Raw genomic sequence first — 22643 nt, 5'->3', positions numbered from 1 at the left:
TTGTAGGGTTAGCACTGTTTTAGAATCCCTGTGATATTTCAGTTTTGTATTTGCTTTTATCAGCCAGTCTTCCAGGTAGGTGTATACATGAATCCCCTTCCTTATAAATGCTGCAACAGTTGTCTGGCATTTTGTAAAAACCCTTGGTGCTGACTTTATTCCGAAGGTTAAGGCTTTGAACTGATAAGCCTTTGAGTACAAATCTGAGGTACTGTTTGTGCGCTGATTCATGGGTATGTGCAGGTAGGCATATTTTAAGTCTATGGTTGCCACGTAGTCCGCCTTTTGTAGAAGTGAGATGACCTCTTGTAGTGTTGTCATTTTGAAATGTTGTGCGTGGATGAATGAATCTGAGGTCAGGATTGGTCTTAGTGCGAGGTCCTGTTTTGGCACCAGAAATAAGTTGAGTTTCCCTTGTTTAACTCCCTATCTGGTACTATTTCTATTGCATGTTTGTGTAGGCGTTCATTTGCATCCTTAATTGTACCAGTTCTTTTTCCTGATACTTCTTCCCTTTTGGTGATCTTGGAACCGGAGGGTTTTTTAGTTCCATACAGTAACCATGGTGTACCACATTTAAAACCCACTTGTCAGTTGTTGTTTTTGTCCATTCTTGTGGGTAATACACTATTCTGCCTCCCATCTCCCACCGGTATTGTGTGTGGGTCTGAGGCTGAATGCGAGTCACCATGAAGTTCCTTCACCTCCTCTGCAGGTTTGTCCTCTGGCCCTCTCCCTACTACGAAAGGGCTGCCTTGCAGGGAGTTGCCATTGCTGGTATTGCTGGCCAGGCTGTTGAGTGGTGCTTTGGCCCCGTTATAGCAGCTGCTGTCCCACTGAGTAAAGTCCCCCTTCCTGAGGGTCTTCTGGATGTGTTTCCTCTCCTGAAAGTACCCTTGTATTGTACAGCACCTATTGCCTTAGCCGTCTGGTCATCCTTTTTGATTTGTTGCAAGGACTCCTACTTCCTGTCCGAATAAGGCCTCTACTTGTAAAGTGCTTATTAATTACAGAGGCCTGGACTCCAGGTTTAAGGTCTGCGATCCTGAGCCAGGCAGGTCTTCTGAGGGTTGTGCCTGTACACATTTGTCTGCTAGCAGTACCTGCTGAGTTTAACGCAGATTTTAAAAACTGGTGTTGAAGATATTTCTCCTGTCCTAAATAATCGCTTCGGCTCTTCTCTTATACTCTTCTGAGAGTTTTTTTTTTTTTTTCCCATTAGCTCCTACGTTTCACCCAATTGTTGGTGGCCATATCGGTTGAGGGCATTACAACTGGCTATACACGACTGTTGCTGCTCCTCTTTCCATTTTACTCCCTATGTCCAATCATTTGCTTTCCTTCGTTGGAGGTGGTCCATTGGAGGTATGGGGGCATTACTCCTACTTCTGGCCGTAGTGAGAATAATGAAGTCTGCCACAGTGTTTTCTTGTATGTATTTGGGATCCTTTCAAGGTTTATACTTCTCTATTCGTGGTATTTTGCCTTTACTGGAGGCTGGTTCTCTGAAAGCTTTCTTTCCCTGTTCCAGTATGCTAGGTAGCATAGGAAGATACAAGAGGAAGCAAGAGTGTTCTTTTTCCTCCAAGGGTACTCCACAACTATGGACAGCTAGTTTGATCAGGCCATTGTAGAAAGCGATGTCTTGGGCTAAGGCCTCGAGGGGTAGTTGTCGACTTTTTCTGGGCTTTGTTTCGAGGTCATTTCAGTCTTGCTTGAAAACTAACATTGCTTCCTCCCCTTCTGGGTCATTGAAGTCTTCCTCACTCCCTTCCCTATGTGGTTCTGGTGTTGCAGGGGCTTCTAAGGCGGTCTCTTCCTCTTCGACGTCTAGTCATGGAAGGCATGCTCGGGATTCTAAATTGCTTCAGCACCTCGCCAAACTCTTTCTTGTACTTCGGTGTCACCCTTTCGGCTTCCAGGCTTCGCATTTTCTTCTCAACCTCTGTAGGAAGTTGGCTCTGTATGCACTATTTTAAAGTAAGGAATAGTATGCACAAAGTCCAAGGGTTCCCCCCCCTTAGAGGTAAGATAGTGGCAAAAAGAGATAATTCTAATGCTCTATTTTGTGGTAGTGTGGTCGAGCAGTAGGCTTATCAAAGGAGTAGTGTTAAGCATTTGTTGTACACACACAGGCAATAAATGAGGAACACAGACAATTCCAGGCCAATAGGTTTTTGTATAGAAAAATATATTTTCTTAGTTTATTTTAAGAACCACAGGTTCAAGGTTTACAATTAATACTTCAAATGAAAGGTATTTCAGGTAGGTACTTTAGGAACTTTGAATTAGCAAAATACCATATACAGTTTTCACATGAATGACACAGCTATTTTAAAACTAGACACTTAGTGCAATTTTCAACAGTTCCTGGGCGAGGTAAGTGTTTGTTAGTTTTTGCAGGTAAGTAAACCACCTACGGGGTTCAAGTTTGGGTCCAAGGTAGCCCACCGTTGGGGGTTCAGAGCAACCCCAAAGTTACCACACCAGCAGCTCAGGGCCGGTCAGGTGCAGAGGTCAAAGTGGTGCCCAAAACGCATAGGCTTCAATGGAGAAGGGGGAGCCCTGGTTCCAGTCTGCCAGCAGGTAAGTACCCGCGTCTTCGGAGGGCAGACCAGGGGGGTTTTGTAGGGCACCGGGGGTGACACAAGTTAGCACAGAAAGTACACCCTCAGCAGCACGGGGGCGGCCAGGTGCAGTGTGCAAACACGTCGGGTTTCCACTGGAAATCAATGGGAGACCAAGGGGTCTCTTCAGCGATGCAGGCAGGCAAGGGGGGGGGGGGGGTTGCTCCTCGGGGTAGCTACCACCTGGGCAAAGGAGAGGGCCTCCTGGGGGTCGCTCCTGCACTGGAGGTCAGATCCTACAGGTCCTGGGGGCTACGGGTGCAGAGTCTTTACCAGGCGTCGGGTCTTTGAAGCAGGCAGTCGCGGTCAAAGGGAGCCTCGGGATTCCCTCTGCAGGCGTTGCTGTGGGGGCTCGGGGGGGGTCAACTCTGGCTACTCACGGTCTCGTAGTCGCCGGGGAGTCCTCCCTGAAGCGGTTTTTCTCCACAAGTCGAGCCGGGGGCGTCTGGTGCAGAGTGCCAAGTCTGACGCTTCCAGCGGAAACGCGTGTTGTTTCAAAGTTGCTTCTTTGTTGCAAAGTTGCAGTCTTTGGTGAACAGAACCGCTGTCCTCGGGAGTTCTTGGTCCTTCTAGATGCAGGGCAGCCCTCTGAGGCTTCAGAGGTCGCTGGTCCCTGGGGAAAGCGTCGCTGGAGCAGTGTCTTTAGAATTGGGGAGACAGGCCGGTAGAGCTGGGTCAAAAGCAGTTGGTGTCTCCGTCTTCTCTGCAGGGTTTTTCAACTCAGCAGTCGTCTTCTTCTTTGGTTGCAGGAATCTATCTTGCTGTGTTCTGGGAGCCCCTAAATACTTGATTTAGGGGTTTGTTTAGGTCTGGGGGTTAGTAGCCAATGGCTACTAGCCCTGAGGGTGGCTACACCCTCTTTGTGCCTCCTCCCTGAGGGGAGGGGGGCACATTCCTATCTCTATTGGGGGAATCCTCCATCTGCAAGATGGAGGATTTCTAAAAGTCAGAGTCACCTCAGCTCAGGATGCCTTAGGGGCTTTTCTGACTGGCCAACGACTCCTTGTTTTTCTCATTATCTCCTCCGGCCTTGCCGCCAAAAGTGGGGCCGTGGCCGGAGGGGGCGGGCAACTCCACTAGCTGGAGTGCCCTGGGGTGCTGTAACAAAGGGGGTGAGCCTTTGAGGCTCACCGCCAGGTGTTACAGTTCCTGCAGGGGGAGGTTTGAAGCACCTCCAACCAGTACAGGAGTTGTTCCTGGCCACAGAGTGAGAAAGGCACTCTCCCCATGTGGCCAGCAACATGTCTGGTGTGTGGCAGGCTGCTAAAACCAGTCAGCCTACACGGGTAGTCGGTTAAGGTTTCAGGGGGCACCTCTAAGGTGCCCTCTGGGGTGTATGTTACAATAAAATGTACACTGGCATCAGTGTGCATTTATTGTGTTGAGAAGTTTGATACCAAACTTCACAGTTTTCAGTGTAGCCATTATGGTGCTGTGAAGTTCGTGCATGACAGACTCCCAGACCATATACTCTTATGGCTACCCTGCACTTACGTCTAAGGTTTTGCTTAGACACTGTAGGGGCATAGTGCTCATGCACTTATGCCCTCACCTATGGTATCTGCACCCTGCCTTAGGGCTGTAAGGCCTTCCAGAGGGGTGACTTATCTATACCTGTAGGCAGTGGGAGGTTGGCATGGCACCCTGAGGGGAGTGCCATGTCGACTTAGTCTTTTTATCCCCACTAGCACACACAAGCTGGCAAGCAGTGTGTCTGTGCTGAGTGAGGGATCCCCATGGTAGCATAAGATATGCTGCAGCCCTTAGAGACCTTCCCTGGCACCAGGGCCCTTGGTACCATTTACAAGGGACTTACCTGGATGCCAGGGTGTGCCAATTGTGGAAACAAAAGTACAGGTTAGGGAAAGAACACTGGTGCTGGGGCCTGGTTAGCAGGCCTCAGCACACTTTCAAATCAAACCTTAACATCAGCAAATGAAAAAAGTCAGGGGGTAACCATGCCAAGGAGGCATTTCCTTACAACCTCCAAGGCCCTTTCAACATCCAGCGTCGAGGAAGCTCTTTGTCAAGAGCAGTCTGTCCCTTCTCCGAACGTTTCAGGGTCTCTTTCGAGGGTTCTCGCCCGTGGTGAATTTTGACTGGACGCTCTGCCTTCATTGTTTTCCCTGTGCTGGGATCCATGGGCCTGTTTCAAGGCTGGCCCTCAATCTCAGTTTTCTTGGGCGTTGGGGCTGCCACGTGTCTTCTTTTCGGGGAACTGGGTTTCTAAGGGTTTCGGCGTTCTTCTTACCTTCTCAGGTCTTTTCTCGGTGTCTTCACCAATTTTTCACCAAGCGCTTCCCCTCAGTGTCCCCTTCAAGGCTATGTCAGATCCACCATGAGTTGATTCTGCGTCATCGGCTTGTTCATCACTGGAGAGGCCTAGGTCCTTCAGGGACGGTTGCGTTTTTTTACTGAACATTGCAGTGTAATGTTGTTCTCTCTGTTTTCGACAAGCTTTCAGAGTCTTTGGCACAAACGTGGCACAGGCCTCACAATCCTTGTTCCAGTGGTCTGACGGCAGGCAGAGGTTGATGACCGTGCAGGTCAAACTGAGCGAATTTTTTATGGCAACTGGGGCTATACTTAAAAGGGGTGTTCTCCATGACCCCTTACCTTGCTTCATTCTCTGACCACATGGAGAAAGCCAGAGGGGTCCCTCGCCGGGTGTTGGGGAAGCATTCCCTCTCTTCTGTCTTTAGACGATTTTCTTCCAAAAACTGTTTGACTTTAGATTCTTTGGATCCAGTGGTCCAGGGACCCCTGGGGGGTCCGCAAAGCCTTCGCAGGGGGTCCGCAAATGCTCAGAAAATTAAATATTAACAGATTAGGTCTCCAACTCTCAGTAGTGACTCAGTAGGGGGGTCCCCAGATTCCAATACTGATTCAGTGGAGGGTGCCCGGGTTCCAGTAATCAAAGTGGGGTTCCACAGAAGTCAAAAGTTTGGGAACCACTGGCGTAGCTGTTAAAAACGTAAGAGCTTCTGCTTCCAGGACCAACTGCGGGAAAAAGAAAAGATGGCTACCACACACAGGAACTTCCTGGGTACTGTGAAAGCAAAAAAAAAAAAAAAGACAGACCATGTCGAACCCAACTACTAGATGGTGGAATAATGCACAGCATGTGAAACCAGTAAAGGATTCATGCTGCAAAACCAACTGGTTATTCAGGGGGTGGTGGTGGTGCGGGGGTGGGGGGGTGGGGGGGAGGTGAAAATGTTTATATCTGTAATCACTATATAATGAGGCAGTTTAATTTTGCTTGCAAAAGCCAATTAGAAATCTTACCTGCCACAGCTCCGAATGCTAACGATCCACTCATCTGCAGAGCTTGCTGTGCTGCTGGTGGAATCTGTAAACCAGTACCTAATGAAGTATAAACAAATAATCCACAAACGTGATCACCAGTGCAACAAAAGGCCATTTAACATGTTTATTAGGCTATGTTTTATTGTGATATGATTCTGGAGTCTATAGTGTAACTTACACAATAAAAAGGTCTTTAGAATATTTTCCCTTTTTTTTAGATCAGTGAATCAGTACTTGTAATCTTAGTTAGCCATCACAGGTAGTTTCTGTAGGAAGATGGCTCTCTATATGGTGTACTAAGAAGTACACAGTGCAGAGTCCAGTGGATCCCCAATTGGCTTACAGAGGTAAAAGTAGATAGCACTCACGTTCTACTTTGTTGTAATGTGGGTGAGCAATTAGGCTTATCAGGTAGGAAGTTGGGGCCATATGTACGAAAGCTTTTTCCCATAGAGACAGAATGGGTAAAATCCTTTGGTACATCTGGCCCTTGGTTCTGCAAATACTATTTCAAAGTAAAAAAAATAGTGTGCAGAGTCCAAGGGTTCCCGTTAGAGGTAAGATAGTGGCAAAATTAGATAATTCTAATGCTCTATTTTGTGGTACTGTGGTCGAGCAGTAGGCTTATCAGAGGGGAGTGTTAAGCATTGATGAAACGCACACACGCAATAAATGAGGAACACACAGACAATTCCAGGCCAATAGGTTTTTATCTAGAAAAATATATTTTCTTAACTTATTTTAAGAAATCACAGGTTCAAGATTTGGAGTAAACACATAAAATTCAAGGTACTTCACACAGGCAAGTTAGGAACTTTGAATAAAAGCAGTATCATATACAGTCTGTTAAAATGGCAATAAGCTATTTTAAAAGTGGACAGTGCAAAAATCAACAGTTCCTGGGGGAGGTAAGTAAAGGTTAGTTTGTGAGTTAAGACAGACACTTACAAGTCTCAGTTCCTGGGCATAGGCAGCCCACCGTTGGGGATTCAAGACAACCGAAAGTTACCACACCAGCAGCCCAGGGACGGTAAGGTAAAGAGGTGCCTAAAACACATAGGCACCTATGGAGAACAGGCACACAAAACACACCCTCAGCGGCACAGGGGTGGCCGGGTGCAGTGTGCAAAGCAGGTGTCGGGTTTTGTATAGGAAACAATGGAGGGACCACTCTAGCGGTGCAGGCAGGCACCGAGGGGGTGGGGGGTAGCGGGGTTCTCGGGACAGCCACCACCTGGGCTAGGCAGAGGGTCGTCTGAGGGTAACTCCTGCACTGAGGTTCGGTTCCTTCAGGTCCTGGGAGCTGCGGGTGCAGTGCTGGTGCACCAGGCGTCAGGTCCCTTGTTAAAAGCAGTCACGGTCAAGGGGGAGCTTCTGGATTCTCTCTGCAGGTGTCGCCGTGGAGGCTCAGGGGGGTCATCTCGGGCTACTCACGAGGTCGCAGTCGCCGAGGAGTCCTCCATGTGGTGTTTGTTCTCTGGATCTCGAGCAGGGGGTGTCTGTTGCAGAGTGGAAAGTCAAGTCTTTTATAAGTTGTTGCAAAGTTTTTGCAGATTGTGAAGCAGAGCTGCTGCTCACTGGAGTTTCTTGGTTCTGGGATTCAGGACAGTCCTCTGAGGCTTCAGAGAGGTTGCTGGTTCCTGTTGGATGTGTCGCTGGTTGCAGGTTTTCGACTCTGGAGACAGGCCGATTGGGCTGGGGCCAAAGCAGTTGTCGTCGTCCGTCGTATCTGCAGGCTTATAGGTCAGCAGTCCTCCTTTGGTTCAGGTTGCAGGAAACTGATTTCTTGGGTACCCTTAAACACTAGATTTAGTGTGTTTAGGTCTGGGAGGGCAGTAGCCAAATGGTTACTGTCCTGGAGGGTGGCTACACCCTTTGTGCCTCCTCACTGAGGGGAGGGGGGCACATCCCTATTCCTATTGAGGGATTCCTTCAAAATCAAGATGGAGGATTTTCTAAAGGCAGGGGTCACCTCAGCTCAGGACAGACTGGTGGGTGACTCGCCCTTGTTTTTCTAATTATCTCCCCTGGGCTTGCCACCAAAAGTGGGGGCTGTGTCCAGGGGGCGGGCATCTCCACTAGCTGGAGTGCCCTGGGGCATTGTAACACAAAGCCTGAGCCTCTGAGGCTCACTGCTAGGTGTTACAGTTCCTGCAGGGGGGAGGTGTGAAGCACCTCCACCCAGTGCAGGCTTTGTTTCTGACCTCAGAGGGCACAAAGTCTCTCACCCCAGGGGGTCAGAAACTCATCTCTCAGCAGCAGGCTGGCACAGACCAGTCAGTCCTGCACTGAAGGATTGGGTAAAATACAGGGGGCATCTCTAAGATGCCCTTTGGGTGCATGTTTTAATAAATCCAACACTGGCATCAGTATGGGTTTATTATTCTGAGAAGTTTGATACCAAACTTCCCAATATTCAGTGCAGCCATTTTGGAGCAGTGAAGTTTGTTTCTGACAAACTCCCAGACCATATACTTAATATGGCCACAATGTACTTACAATGTCTAAGAACAGACTTCGGACACTGTAGGGGCATACTGCTCATGCAGCTATGCCCTCACCTGTGGTATAGTGCACCCTGCCTTAGGGCTGTAAGGCCTGCTAGAGGGGTGACTTACCTATGCCACAGGCAGTATTTTGTGGGCATTGCATCCTGAGGGGGATGCCATGTCGACTTTGCCTTTTTCTCCCCCCAACACACACAATCTGCAGTGGCAGTGTGCATGTGGTAGGTGAGGGGTCCTTTCCTGGTCACAGGGTAACTTTTACAAGGACTTATTTGTGTGCCAGGGTTGTGCCGATTGTGGAAACAATGGTACATATTTAGTGAAAGAACACTGGTGCTGGGGCCTAGTTAGCAGGGTCCCAGCACACTTCAGTCAAGTCAGCATCAATATTCCACAAAAAGTGGGGCGTAACTGCAACAGGGAGCCATTTTCCTACAAAGGGTAGTGTTAAGCATCTGTTCTACTCACAGAGGCAATAAATGAGACATACACAACGAATAAATCGGAGACAAAATTAGAAAAATAACACTTTTTTGTATATACTTTGATATCAAGAACTTCATTACAAGAGAAGCACGTTTTTAAGTATGAATTCTCTTCACTTGTAGAAGTGGACATAGTGCAATATCTAGGATATTCAATGATATCCCGTTTGGGGGGGCTGCAGGCTCTGCCTGGGAAGCCAGTTGAGGAAAACCAACACAAATGTAACAAACATGGGGTGCTCGGGGAAGTAGGTGCACCTTTGGTCCTCTTCTCCAAGGTCCAAGGAGACGGGGATGCAGGAGTGTCAGGTTTGTGTGTCTAGAAGCACTCATGGTTGAAAGGGTCCTGTGGTCTGAGGCGGCAGGTGGGGAGTTCTGGAGGGGTGAAACCACAGGGGACTCGAGCCCAGAAGAGCTGGGGGACGTCATTGACACCAGGGGTCCACTTCAACTTGGGTTGGCGGTGACCGGTGCAGCGGTTGCTTCAGGCATTGGGTTTGTCATCACAGAGGCTGCGGGAGAGGAGGCTCGCGTGCAGAGGCTGCAGGCAACTTCAGGCATTCCAGAAGGGGTGATACTACGATGCACTATGTAGGAAGTTGGCTCTGTATTGAAAATGTCACTTACCTAGTGTACATCTGTTCGTGGCATCAGTCGCTGGAGATTCACATGTTCTGCATAGCTCGCCATCTGGTGTTGGGTCGGAGTGTTACAAGTTGTTTTTCTTCGAAGAAGTCTTTCGAGTCACGGGACCGAGTGACTCCTCCTTCTGTCTCCATTGCGCATGGGCGTCGACTCCATCTTCGATTGTTTTCCCCGCAGAGGGTGAGGTAGGAGTTGTGTTGTAGTAATAGTGCCCATGCAATGGAGTGACTAAGTATGTACCTATTTAAGGTTAAAATAATATATATACAAATGTACAAAGTTGAAGCTAACTTCCAAACTGCTACAGGCTCCCGGGGAGGTGGGTGGGCACATGTGAATCTCCAGCGACTGATGCCACGAACAGATGTACACTGGGTAAGTGACATTTTCAGTTCGATGGCATCTGTTGCTGTAGATACACATGTTCTACATAGACTAGTAAGCAGTTATCTCCCCAAAAGCGGTGGCTCAGCCTGTAGGAATGGAAGTGGTTTGAAATAATATTCTTTACACGGCTTGACCTACTGTGGCTTGCTGTGCGGATAACACGTCTACACAGTAATGCTTGGTGAACGTGTGTGGCGTAGACCATGTGGCTGCCTTACATATTTCTTGCATTGGGATGTTTCCTAGAAAGGCCATGGTAGCACCTTTTTTCTGGTTGAGTGTGCCCTTGGTGTAATGGGCAGTTGTCGTTTTGCTTTAAGGTAGCAGATTTGGATGCATTTAACTATCCATCTGGCTATACCTTGTTTTGATATTGGGTTTCCTGCATGAGGTTTTTGGAATGCAATAAATAGTTGTTTAGTCTTTCTGATGTTTTTCGTTCTGTCAATGTAGTACATTAATGCTCTTTTGACATCTAATGTATGTAGTGCCCTCTCAGCTACGGAATCTGGCTGTGGGAAGAACACTGGTAGTTCCACTGTTTGATTTAGGTGGAACGGTGAAATAACCTTTGGTAAAAATTTAGGATTAGTCCTTAGGACGACTTTATTTTTGTGTAGTTGTATAAAAGGTTCTTGTATTGTAAACGCCTGAATTTCGCTTACTCTTCTTAGAGATGTAATGGCGATGAGAAATGCAACCTTCCAGGTTAGGAACTGTATTTCGCAAGAGTGCATGGGTTCAAAAGGTGGACCCATGAGTCTTGTTAAGACAACATTTAAGTTCCATGAAGGAACAGGTGGTGTTCTTGGTGGTATAATTCTTTTAAGGCCTTCCATGAATGCTTTAATGACTGGTATTCTATATAGGGAAGTTGAATAGGTAGTCTGCAGGTAAGCAGATATTGCCGCAAGGTGTTTTTTAATGGAAGAGAAGGCTAGGTTAGATTTTTGTAAGGTAAGCAAGTAACCCACTACGTCCTTTGGAGTTGCGTGTAAAGGTTGGATCTGATTATGATGGCAGTAGCAGACAAACCTCTTCCATTTACTTGCATAGCAGTGCCTAGTGGACGGCCTTCTGGCTTGCTTTATGACGTCCATACATTCTTGGGTAAGTTGTAAGTGTCCGAATTCTAGGATTTCAGGAGCCAGATTGCTAGATTCAGCGATGCTGGATCTGGATGTCTGATCTGTTGTTTGTGTTGTGTTAACAGATCCGGCCTGTTGGGCAATTTGATGTGGGGTACTACTGATAGGTCTAGCAGTGTTGTGTACCAGGGTTGCCTTGCCCAAGTTGGTGCTATTAAAATGAGTTTGTTTTGACTCAAAGACTTACTCCAGGCCAATAGTTTTTATATAGAAATATATTTTCTTAGTTTATTTTAAGAACCACAGGTTCAAGATTTACAAAACAATACTTTAAAATGAAAGGTATTTCACTCAGGTATCTTAGGAACTTTGAATTATCACATTAGCATGTACAGTTTTGGCAAAAATGGCAATAAGCTATTTTAAAAGGGGACAAAGTGCAAAAATCAACAGTTCCTGGGGGAGGTAAGTAAATGTTAAGATCACAGGTAAGTAAAACACTTACAGGGTTCAAAGTAGCCCACCGTTGGGGGGTTCAAGGCAACCCCAAAGTTACCACACCAGCAGCTCAGGGCCGGTCAGGTGCAGAGGTCAAAGTGGTGCCCAAAACACATACGCTTCAATGGAAATAGGGGTGCCCCGGTTCCAGTCTGCCAGCAGTTAAGTACCCGCGACTTTGGAGGGCAGACCAGGGGGGTTTTGTAGGGCACCGGGGGGACCACATGCAGGCACAGAAAGTACACCCTCAGCGGCACAGGGGCGGCCGGGTGCGGAGTGCAAACAGGCGTCGGGTTTGCAATAGGATTCAATGGGAAACCCGGGGGGGTCAATGATGCAGGCAGGCAAAAAAAAAAAAGGGGGGGCGCGCTGCACTAACCACTATTGAGTGAGGTGGTAACTGAGGTTTGATAAACTCTGGGTCTAAGGGTGCTGGTTTATATTTTTTATCCACTCTAGGAGTGGAAATTCTGGCCTTCAATAGTTCTTTGAAAATGTCAGATGAATGTCTAAGCATTCCTGGAAGTACTGGGAGACACTGATAGTGTGTGGACGCTAATGTGTTGAAGAGGCAATCTTGCTCTATATGATCTGTATGCAGGCAGCTGCTCTGACTAACCAGGTCATATGCAGTAGTGTCTTCTGGTGGGGAAGGTCTAGCAGGATACAAGTCTGGACCATTTGGAATAATGTGATCAGGATTGATTATATATGGATCCATTTCCTGCTGGACATCAATAAGATCATCCGTGTGTGATGACAGTGAGGATGTCTGCGCGTTTCATATGTGGGTGATGGTGTGGAAGAAAGGACAGGTTAATGTGGTGATGAAGGCTGTTTTTGTAGGCTCTTCTTGCTCCTTGGTTTTTGAATCCTTTCTTTAGTGGAGGTGCATCCTTTAAGGTCTCTTGAAAAGTGAATTTCCTCTTAAAGGGCATTGGAGTAGAAGCAATTATTATTGCTCCATCCTTTTGAATGTGCAATTTTCACTGTTTAGCGTCTATCACCTCTAAAATAGGTTGCATGTCCAATGATTTTGGGTAGAAGTATTATGTTTACTACTTGTGGCTTTCGACTCCGAAGGTTTAGACACTGAGTATTTAACTCAAACCGAAAATGTCAGCTCCGTAGTTGCCGCCAGTTTTTTCAGCTCCAAAGATATCCCTTCAATTTTTGAGCCGGCTGCAGAAGTCTGTTTTGTCGATGCTGATGGCACTTTGGTCTTTGTTCTCAGTGCCGAACTTGAAGGTTGGTCATCCGTTCTGGTTTTTCAGATCAGACCATGGCATGAAGGCAGTGGAGGACCCACGACCAGTGCTGGAGTCTTTTATTGTCTTTATGTGGTGTGACGGGGCAGTTGCACTCACGTACTGCGCCAGAGGTATGTAGCGGCTATCATCATCGGAGTGATGATCGGAGTCTTGGTCTGAAAATACTGCCCCTCGTCTTACTTCCTCCTGCGCGTGTTCTTAACTTAAAATACCAGGTGTCTCTTCTGTGGACTTGGACACCATTACAAGACAAGCTCTGCGGTCCCGAAGAGTCTTTTTAGATCAAAATCACCTGCAGGTGTCACAAGTCTCTTCCCGATTATCCAGAGATAGAGATTACAAACTGAATGTTGGTCGGTATATGGGAATTAAACGTGACACAGATGACAGGATTGAAACTGAGTTTATTCCATCAGCCAGACACAGAAGTAGGCCCTTAAAGGGTGAGGCCCCTTTTAACCCCTTCGCTGCCAGGCCTTTTTTTGGCTATTTGGGGCAGTTCTCCCTTAGGTCCTCATAACCTTTTGTCCACATAAGGTACTCACATCAAATTTGTGTCCTTTTTTTTTCCCAACATCCTAGGGATTCTAGAGGTACCCAGAGTTTGTGGGTTCCCCTATAGGAGACCAAGAAATTACCCAAAATACAGCGAAAATTGTTTTTTTGTTTTCTTTTTAAAAAAGGGAAAAAAGGTCTGCAGAAGGCGGCTTGTGGGTTTTTTCTCTGAAAAAGGCATCAACAATGGGTTTGCAGTGCTAAAATCACCATCTTCCCAGCTTTCAGGAACAGGCAGACTTGAATCAGAAAACCCAATAATTCAGCACAATTTTTGAATTTTACTGGGACATACCCCATTTTTACAATTTTTTGTGCTTTCAGCCTCCTTCCAGTTAGTGACAGAAATGGGTGTGAAACCAATGCTGGATCCCAGAAAAACAAACATTTCGGAAAAGTAGACAAAATTCTGAATTCAGCAAGGGATAATTTGTGTAGATCCTACAAGGGTTTCCTACAGAAAATAACTAAAATGAAAAAATATTGAAATTGAGTTGAAAAAGCAGCCATCTTTCGTCACGTTTTACTATAACTTTTTTCTGCAATATCAGATTTTTGAAAGCAATATACTGTTACGTCTGCTGGACTCTTCTGGTTGCAAGGATATATAGGACTTGTAGGTTCATCAAGAACCCTAGGTACCCAGAGCCAATAAGTGAGCTGCACCTTGCAATGGGTTTTCATTCTATACCAGGTATACAGAAATTCATTTGCTGAAAATTAAGAGTGTAAAATAGGTATCAAGAAAACCCTTGTTTTCCAAAATGGGCACAAGATAGGGTGTTGAGAAGCAGTGGTTACGTGCTCTGAATTCCAGGGTGCCCATACTAGCATGTGAATTACAGGGCATTTCTCAAACAGACTTTTTTTTTTCTTCTTTTTTTAACACACTGTCTTACATTTGGAAGGAAAACATGTAGAGAAAGACAAGAGGCAATAACACTTGTTTTGCTATTCTGTGTTCCCCCAAGTCTCCCAATAAAAATGGTACCTCATAAAAATGGTACCTCATTTGCATGGGTAGGCCTGATGCTCGTGGAAGTAAACATGGACATCACATTTTTACACTGAAATGTGTTTTTTGCAAAGTGCCTAGCTGTATATTTTGGCCTCTAGCTCAGCCGGCACTTAGGGAAACCTAGCAAACCTGAGCATTTTTTAAAACTAGACACCTAGGGGAATCCAAGATGGGGTGACTTGTGGGGAACTCTCCAGGTTCTGTTAACCAGAAGAATCCTTTACAAACCTCAAAATTTGGCCAAACAAAGAAAAAAAAAAAAAAGAGAAACCTTTTCCTCAAATTTTGGTGACAAACTTCGGGAATCTGAGAGGAGCCACAAATTTCCTTCCACCCAGCTTTCCCCCAAGTCTCCCGATAAAAATGGTACCTCACTTGTGTGGGTAGGCCTAGCACCTGCGACAGGCAATGCCCCAAAACACTATATGGACACATCAATATCAAATACAAAACTACCTGTTTTTGGTCCTGGGCTTAGCATCCATCCAGGGAAACCTACCAAACCCAGACATTTCTCAAAACTAGACACCCGCGAGAGTGCAGTGAGGTGGGACTTGGGTGGATCCCCCAATGTTTTCTTACCCAGAATCCTCTGCAAACTTCAAATTTAGCTAAATAAAAAAAATAAAAATTACATTTCCCCAACATTTCTGTGTGGGATAACCGGGACAAACTTCCTACCACCCGACATTCCCCTCAGTCTTCTGGTAAAAATGATACTTCACTTGCAAATGGTACCTCACTTGTGTAGGTGGGCCAAGTGCCTGTGACAGGGAAGAGCCAAAAACACGTCAAAATTCAGGGGGGGAACCAAATCGGGTCCAAAAGGGCAGTTAGGGGAAAAAAAAAAAAAAAATCAGACAAGTGCAGCAGATTTTTTTTTTAGTATAGATGAGAATGTTCAGTGGTAGGAATTTTGTGGATTTCTGCAGATTCCGGAAGGTTCCATCACAAAAATGTGGGAAAAATGTGTTATTGCTAGCAAAGTTGGAAGTTTGCAGGGCATTGTGGGTAAGAAAATGGTGTGGGGTGCATGTGAAGCACATCATCCTGGAATCAAACAAATGTTTAGTTTTCAAATGTGTCTAGGTCCTGTGGATTTTTCTACATGGCAGAGTCCCAAAGTCAAAAAAGTGCAGCCCTCACCATTCCAAGTGGAACGATTTTGAGAGTTACCAAGCTCTAATGGCCCAAATGAGAAACCAAAACCCAAAATAATCAAATGTCCTCTTGCTTGCCGTGGGATAAGACGTTTTACTGTGGGGAGGAAAGCTGAAAAACTATTACCCCCTTCAGTTGGAGTGTGGGCATAACCAGGCCCATACTGGTTGGTAGCCACCTTCCAACAATATATATATTTTTTTTTTAAATTCCCTGGCATCTAATAGACTTTCTGCCCTGACTCCTCTCCCCCCCCCCCCCCCCCCCCCAGTGTGTGGATAGGGGGTAATTGTCCACTGGCGGGCAGAACAACTTTGGCCTCATTTATGTGGGGTGGGGGGTATGGCCATACACCCACCCTCTTAATTAAAAAAAAGTAATTAAAAAAAATCTTCCCTGGTCTCTGGTGGGCTTTCAGCCCCCCTTGGGGGCAGATGGGCCTTCCAAAAATAGGCCGATCTGCCCCCAAAGGGGGAAGATCTGGGCAACAGTAATGTGCCCCCATGGGGAGCGACCCGTGCCCAAGGGGCTGCCCCCAAATAAAACACACACACACACACACACACACCAATCCCCGGTGTCTAGTGGTTTCTGCATATCGGCCTACCAAAAACAGGCCGATCTGCCCCCAATGGGGGCAGAAATGGCCTAAATACAATTTGGCCCCCAGGGGAGCGACCCTTGCCTAAGGGGTCGCTCCACATACATAAAAACAAAGTAAATGAAATATATATATCCCTGGTGTCTATTAGAGGTTTCAGTGAGTATGCTAAATTTGCCTTTTGTAAATGCAGCAGGTAACAATGTCTTGCACTGATGCTTTGACTGGATTAAAGTGTTTAGGTTGACAGTAGTATACAAAAGTCCATTTTGCAGCATAACACTGTCTAGTAGTAGGTGTACATGCCTCTCTAAGAATGTCCATACCTTCAGAGGGGAGTTGTAAACATCCAAACTCAATGACCTTAGGCGCCATATCGCAAAATTGAGTACTTTGGGGTCAGGATGTCTGATTTGACCGCTCTTTAGAGTCCGATGCTCTGGTATGTTGGGAAGCTTCTGTTGGGGAATCACAGACAGATCCAACAGTGTTGTGTACCAAGGCGGACATGCCCATGTGGGGTCTACAAGGATCACAGTGAGTGATGTTTGTCTCAGTTTGCGAACCAGAAATGGAATGAGAGTGAGAGGCAGAAAAGCATAAGCAAATATCCTTGATCCATAGAGCACTGCCCTTTGACTGAGGGTGTGGGTATCTGGATGCGAAGTTTGGCATTTTGGATTTTCCCCGGTAGAGGTCTATTTCAGGTGTTCCCCATAGATGAAAGTATTGGTGAAGTACTTGTGGATGAAGTTACCATTCGTGGAATTGTTGCTGCGTCCTGCTTAGGTCTGCAAACTGATAGTCCATTCCTGGGAGCTATTCTGACAGTTAATTAATAAGACTGAATTAGCCATTTCCAAATTGTCTGAGCAAGAAGGGATAATTGAGATGAGTTTGTCCTCCCACCACCTTTCTGCAGATAATCGACTGCTGTCATTGTCTGTATGAACTAGAACCACTTTGTGGGAGAGTTGTGGCAGAAATGCTTTGAGTGCTATAAAGACTGCTAGTAACTCTAAAGAGTTGATTTAGTGAGTGGGATACCACCTGCATTGGATTGCAAGTCTGTTGAGATAAGCCCAACAACCTATCTGTGATGCATCTGTAGTGAGAGTGATTTGAGGCACAGGGTCTTGAAAGGGCCACCCCTTGGAGAGGTTTATGGTATTCCACTACTGCAGAGAGCAGTGAGTCTGGTGGCCCAACAACTCTAGATCCTGGAGATAACCCTGTTATTGAGATCACTGACAAGACAGACATTGATGTGAGAAACACAAGTAGTCTGGCATGAGGATCTATGGCAGTACATGAAGACATCATCCCCAATAGCTGCATCACTATTCCCACTTTGTAAGTATGGTTCTTCTGTAATGGACACAGATGAGTTTGGAATGCCTGAATGCGAGCTGGGTTTGGATATGCTAACCATGAGTGAGTTTTGAGAAGCTGCATCTGTGAGGGTTGGAGATGGGACTTGAGAAAGGTGATTGTAAATCCCAGAATGTGTAGAAGATTTACTGTGTACAGAGTATGATTCTGACATTGTTGGATGGTATTCGCCTTGATAAGGCAGTCATCCAAGTATGTGTAGATGGGAATATGTTGTCTTCTGAAGAATGCGGCAACTACTACTAGACATTTTGAGAATACTCTGGGAGTGGTTGATACCCTGAATAGCAAAACTTTGAATTGATAGTGTTTTTCTGCAATGACAAATCTGATTTACCTGTGATGTGCTGGATATATAGGAATGTGAAAATAAGCATCCTTGAGATCAAAGGCTTTCATGAAATCGCCTTGATGTAATAGGGGAGTAACATCTTGCAGAGTGGCCAAATGGAAATGCTCTGAAAGGATGTATAGGTTGAGAGGTCTGAGATCTAGAATTGGTCTTAGTGACCCATCTTTCTTTGGTAGATTAAGTACAGGGAATATACTCGTAACTCTTGTTGAGACAAGGGAACTGGTTCTATAGCCCCTTTGATAAGAAGGGATAGTACCCCTTCTTTCAAAAGAATGAGATTGTCGTGTGAAAGTTTTGAACCTGAGGGGGAATATTTGGTGGGTTGGAAATGAGCTCTAGACAGTAACCATGTTGGATAATTGATAGAGTCCATTGATCTGTGGTTATTTTGGACCTTTGGGGACAGAAATGTACTAGTCTTCCCCCTACTGGAGAGGTGTGTGTTGGAGGAATCTGTAAGCAGTCACTGCCATGTGCTTGAGGCAGAACCTCTAGAGGTGGATGCCTTACCTCTGCCTTTAGTATTTGCGCTGTTACTTGTTTCGTTGGGGAGCTAGAAGGCTCTGTATAGGATGTTCTGAAACCTCCACTAAACTGTGGTCTACAAAAATGACCCCTACTTGGTGTAGTTAGTAGGGTCCCCATAGGTTTAGCTGTCTCAATCTTTTTTCAGCTTGTCAATGGTGGGGTCAACTGCTAGGCCAACAAGTGCTCTTTATCGAGAGGCATGTTGAGAACTGCCTGTTGTATTTCTGGCTTGAAGCCTGAGCATCTCAGCCAAGCATGCCTTCTTACAATAACACTGGTGTTTACAACAAGTGCTGTGGTATCTGCTGAATCAATGGCATATCTAATAGAATTTTTGAGATTGTCTGAGATGGTCTGCCCTTCTAAGACTCCCTCCTGAACCCTTTTTTGATATTCCTGTGGAAGGTACAGAAGCAGTTCTTCCATCTCGTCCCAGTGGGTCCCATCGTATCTTGCCAAAACTGCCAGGGAATTTGCAATTCTCCAATGATTAGCAGCTTGTGTAGCTACTCTTTTCCCTGCTGCACCAATTCTTTTGCTATCTATCAGGAGCATCTCCTGTGAACTGATTATTAGCATGCTTTCATGCTCCACTTAAGACTATAGAGTCAAGAGGTAGTTGTGATTTAATAAATACAGGATCGGACGGTGCTTCCTTGTACTTTGTCAACCCTTGGGGTAATAACCCTTGCCCTGACAGGTTCTTTAAAGTTATCTGTGGCATGGCTAAGCATCCGTGGCAGCATGGGTAGGGACTGAGTGGTGGTCCATGTATCAAAGATGAAATCCTCTTCAATGAGGTCAGTGTGCATATGTACGTTATGGTATGTAGCTGTCCATGCATTAACCTGAGAATAAGCTGTTGTTTCTTTAGAGGGTGAAGGCCTTGCTGGATACAAACCAGGTCATTAGGACACATGGGATCTGAATTATATAAATCCCATCGATCTACATCCTGTGGAAATTTATGTAATTCATCTCCATGAGGTGATGACCCTTGTGGAGGAAATTGTGGCTGTAAGACAAATATAGGAAATTGTGGTGGTGGAGGAGTAGGAGGAAGTCCAGAAAAGTGAGATGAAGGCTGAGCGTGATCTAGATACTTGTCTTTTCTCCTCCTAAATATTCTCTAAGGACAGTGTCCAATGTTTCTTGAAAGGCAAGTCTACTTTTAATTGGAACAGGGGGAGAAGAAATGAGTTACTTACCTGTAACTGTGGTTATCCAGTATTGGTATCTTTTATAGATTCCCATGCTTAAATCTTCCCCGTCGTCAAAGTGGGAGTCCCACGGTATCCTATAAAGCAGTAAATAATAACCATAGAGACTACAATGCACATAGGCCTGAAATTTGCTAGCCTATTCATGTCATTTTTAAAATGGACCAAAATTGAACTATAACCAATGAAGCGACAACACTCCCAAGAGAATCTCCCTGCCTCAGATTTTCTCCATTAGAGTGAACTATGTTACCTGAGTCAGTAAAAGGGAGCCTGTAAGGGGAGGAGGGCGGGTTGCATGTGAATCTATGAAAGATACCAATACTGGATAACCGCAGTTACAGGTAAGTAACTAATTTCTTATCCAGTATTTGATCTTTCATAGATTCACATGCTTGAATCAGAACAAGCAGTATAATAAAATTGAAGCGGACGGTGGGCATGAAAGAATTTTATATCACCGATATCATCAGTTATGCATAGCAGTCAGTGACCACACTGTTTGCAGAGATGTTGAACTTGTAACAGTAATAACAATAGTAATGATAAAGTTACAAGAACAATAGATATGATTACCAGAAAACGAAATTAAATTCTTTATTACAACAGAGGTTCACCTTACTGGAACAGGTGTCTTAGAACTGCTTTGCCCACAGCCGCATCCGCCCTATGCGTGGACTGAAGGCAGTAGTGCTCTGTGAAGGAGGGGGTACTCTTCCAAGTAGCAGCCCAGCATATTTGTTCCAACAGAAATCCAGCAAACAGTGCCGCTGAGGTAGAAGCCGCCCTTATTAAATTTGCTCTAGGCTGCCTTTCTAGAGGTTTTCCTGCTACAGAATGGCACAACTGAGTGGTTGCCGACAGACACCTTGCTATCGTTGTCTTTGTTACTGCAGAATGCAGTCGCCCAGGTCCGTAGGAGAGTAACAATTGATCATACTTGCAAACAATTTTAGTTAGTTGAAGACAGAACTTAAGACACCTCTTCACATCCAATGTGTGGAGACATTTTGCTGCTGGCGATGCTAGCTTGGGAAAGTATGTTCGGAGAATAACTGCTTGACTGAGATGAAATTGAGAAGGCAAGGATTAATTCTGGGTGTGTTTTGAGAATGACGAAATCCTCAGTAAAACGCAGAAAGGTTTTTTTGTGTAGTGAAGGCTTAGATTTCACTGACCCTTCGAGTGGAAGTGATTGCTAGGAGGAAAGCTACCGTCCAAGTAAGGAACCTGAGGTCTGCCTTATGTATAGGTTCAAACTGGGATTTCATTAATTGTGAGAGTACAACATTAAGGTGTCACTCAGGAAGAGGCAACATTACTAGGGGAAAGACCCTGAATAAACCGCTCATGCATTGCCTGTTTAATCATGATGAACAAAGGGAGGCAGTGTCTGAAGAGCTTCTGTATGTGGAGATCGCTACGAAATGCACTTTCACTGAGGAATGCCCAAGCACGGATTTGGCTAGCATTAACAGGTAAGGTAACATTTGTTCCAGAGAGGCCATATACGTGTGTAAGTTATGTTTGACACCAACAACAGAATCGCTCCCATTTAAGTCTATAGGTTTTGTTGGTGCTGCCTGCTCTCTCTTTAGAAAGTATGCTTCTACATTCTGGGGTAATCCTGAGATGCTGGAACTCCTGGAAATCAGGAGCCATGCATGCAAGTGCAGTTACGTTGGGTCTGGATTTAAGATCTCCCCTTGACGCACTGAAAGTAGCGTTAAAGTTGAAAGAAGACATATCGGCATGGTTTCCAACATCCGAAGAAGCTCCGTGTACCAGTATTGCCTGGGCCACCTGGGAGCAATTAGTATTAGGCGACAGAACTCTGGCTTCATCTTGGCTATGACTTTGGGAATTAATGGGAAGCATACGCATAAATCCCGGACCATCGCATCAAAAGGGGATTCCTCTGAGACCTTGGGAGGGGATAACGAGTTGCGTAAAATTGGCATTTGGTATTGCAGTTCGCTGCAAAGAGATCTAGAGCTGTCCGTCCCCCATGTCGCAAATATTTTGTCTAGTTGGGCTTGATCCAGGTCCCATTCGTGACAATCACTGTTGGTCCTGCTGAGTGCATCCACTAATGTGTTGCGCACTCCTGGAACATGTTCGACCTTCAGGGAGATGTGTTTTGTTAGCCAGTCCCATAGTACCTGAGCTTCCTTCGAGAGCATTACAGATCTCGTGCCTTTCTGCTTGTTTATAAAATACATGCTGGTTGTGTTGTCTGGCCACACCAGCACTCAAGACCCTTGTATCCTCGGGAGGAAAATAGCTTTGAGTTCTAAGCTGTTGATATAAATCAGCTTTTGATGGCTTGATCATTTCCCCTGGATCTGCAGATCTTGGACATGACCTCCCCATCCTTCCATTGAAGCATCCGTCGTAATTATAAACTGTGGGACTACCGGAATGTACGTGAGGCCTTGAGAAAGATGAGACTGGTGAGCCCACCAGTCCAACGCCTGTATCATCTTTGCCGTAACAAGAATGCGATCCTCGAACGACCCTTGTGATTGGTTCCACTGAACTCAAAATGAGACGTGCATTTAGTACCAGGCTGATTGTGGAAGATATCCCTTGCAGCGATTTGTACCTCACTGAAATGAACTTTCTTTTTTATATATTATTTTGGACAAGGATGATAGATGATTTTGTCTTTCCTGTGTAAGGAAAGCCTTGTTCTGCTGCATGTCAAGGATAGCTCCGAGAACGGCTGTTCTCTGAGTTGGCACTGTGAAGGATTCCTCTAGTTGACCGAGACCTAGTTTTTGAAAGAGTGCAATACAGTCTTTTGTCGCTGCTAGTGTTCTTTATGGAGTTGGCACCTTTAGTAGCCAGTTGTCTAGGTATGGAAAGACCTGGTCACCTCGCTTCCTGAGAGCGGCTGCTACTGGGGCTAGACACTTGGCGAATATGAGTGGAGCAGATCAGAGTCCGAAGGACTAGAAACTGATAGTGAGTACCAGCCACTGTGAACTGAAGAT

The 22643-nt window shown here is 45.7% G+C and overlaps 1 protein-coding gene across 6 annotated transcripts in view; it reads right to left on the bottom strand.

Moving 5' to 3' along the window:
- The window catches only part of RBM39 (RNA binding motif protein 39), a 561368-nt gene that overhangs the window by 283913 nt on the left and 254812 nt on the right, over nt 1-22643 (bottom strand). For all 6 annotated transcript variants that reach the window (XM_069243868.1, XM_069243870.1, XM_069243869.1 and 3 more), the window contains one exon: nt 5916-5993. In XM_069243868.1, the coding sequence (XP_069099969.1) occupies nt 5916-5993 (78 nt within the window). The remainder of the gene's footprint in view (nt 1-5915; nt 5994-22643) is intronic.

Source organism: Pleurodeles waltl, chromosome 7, assembly GCF_031143425.1.
Source record: "Pleurodeles waltl isolate 20211129_DDA chromosome 7, aPleWal1.hap1.20221129, whole genome shotgun sequence".
Classification (NCBI taxonomy): domain Eukaryota; kingdom Metazoa; phylum Chordata; class Amphibia; order Caudata; family Salamandridae; genus Pleurodeles; species Pleurodeles waltl.
This window is presented reverse-complemented; position numbering and strand designations above follow the sequence as displayed.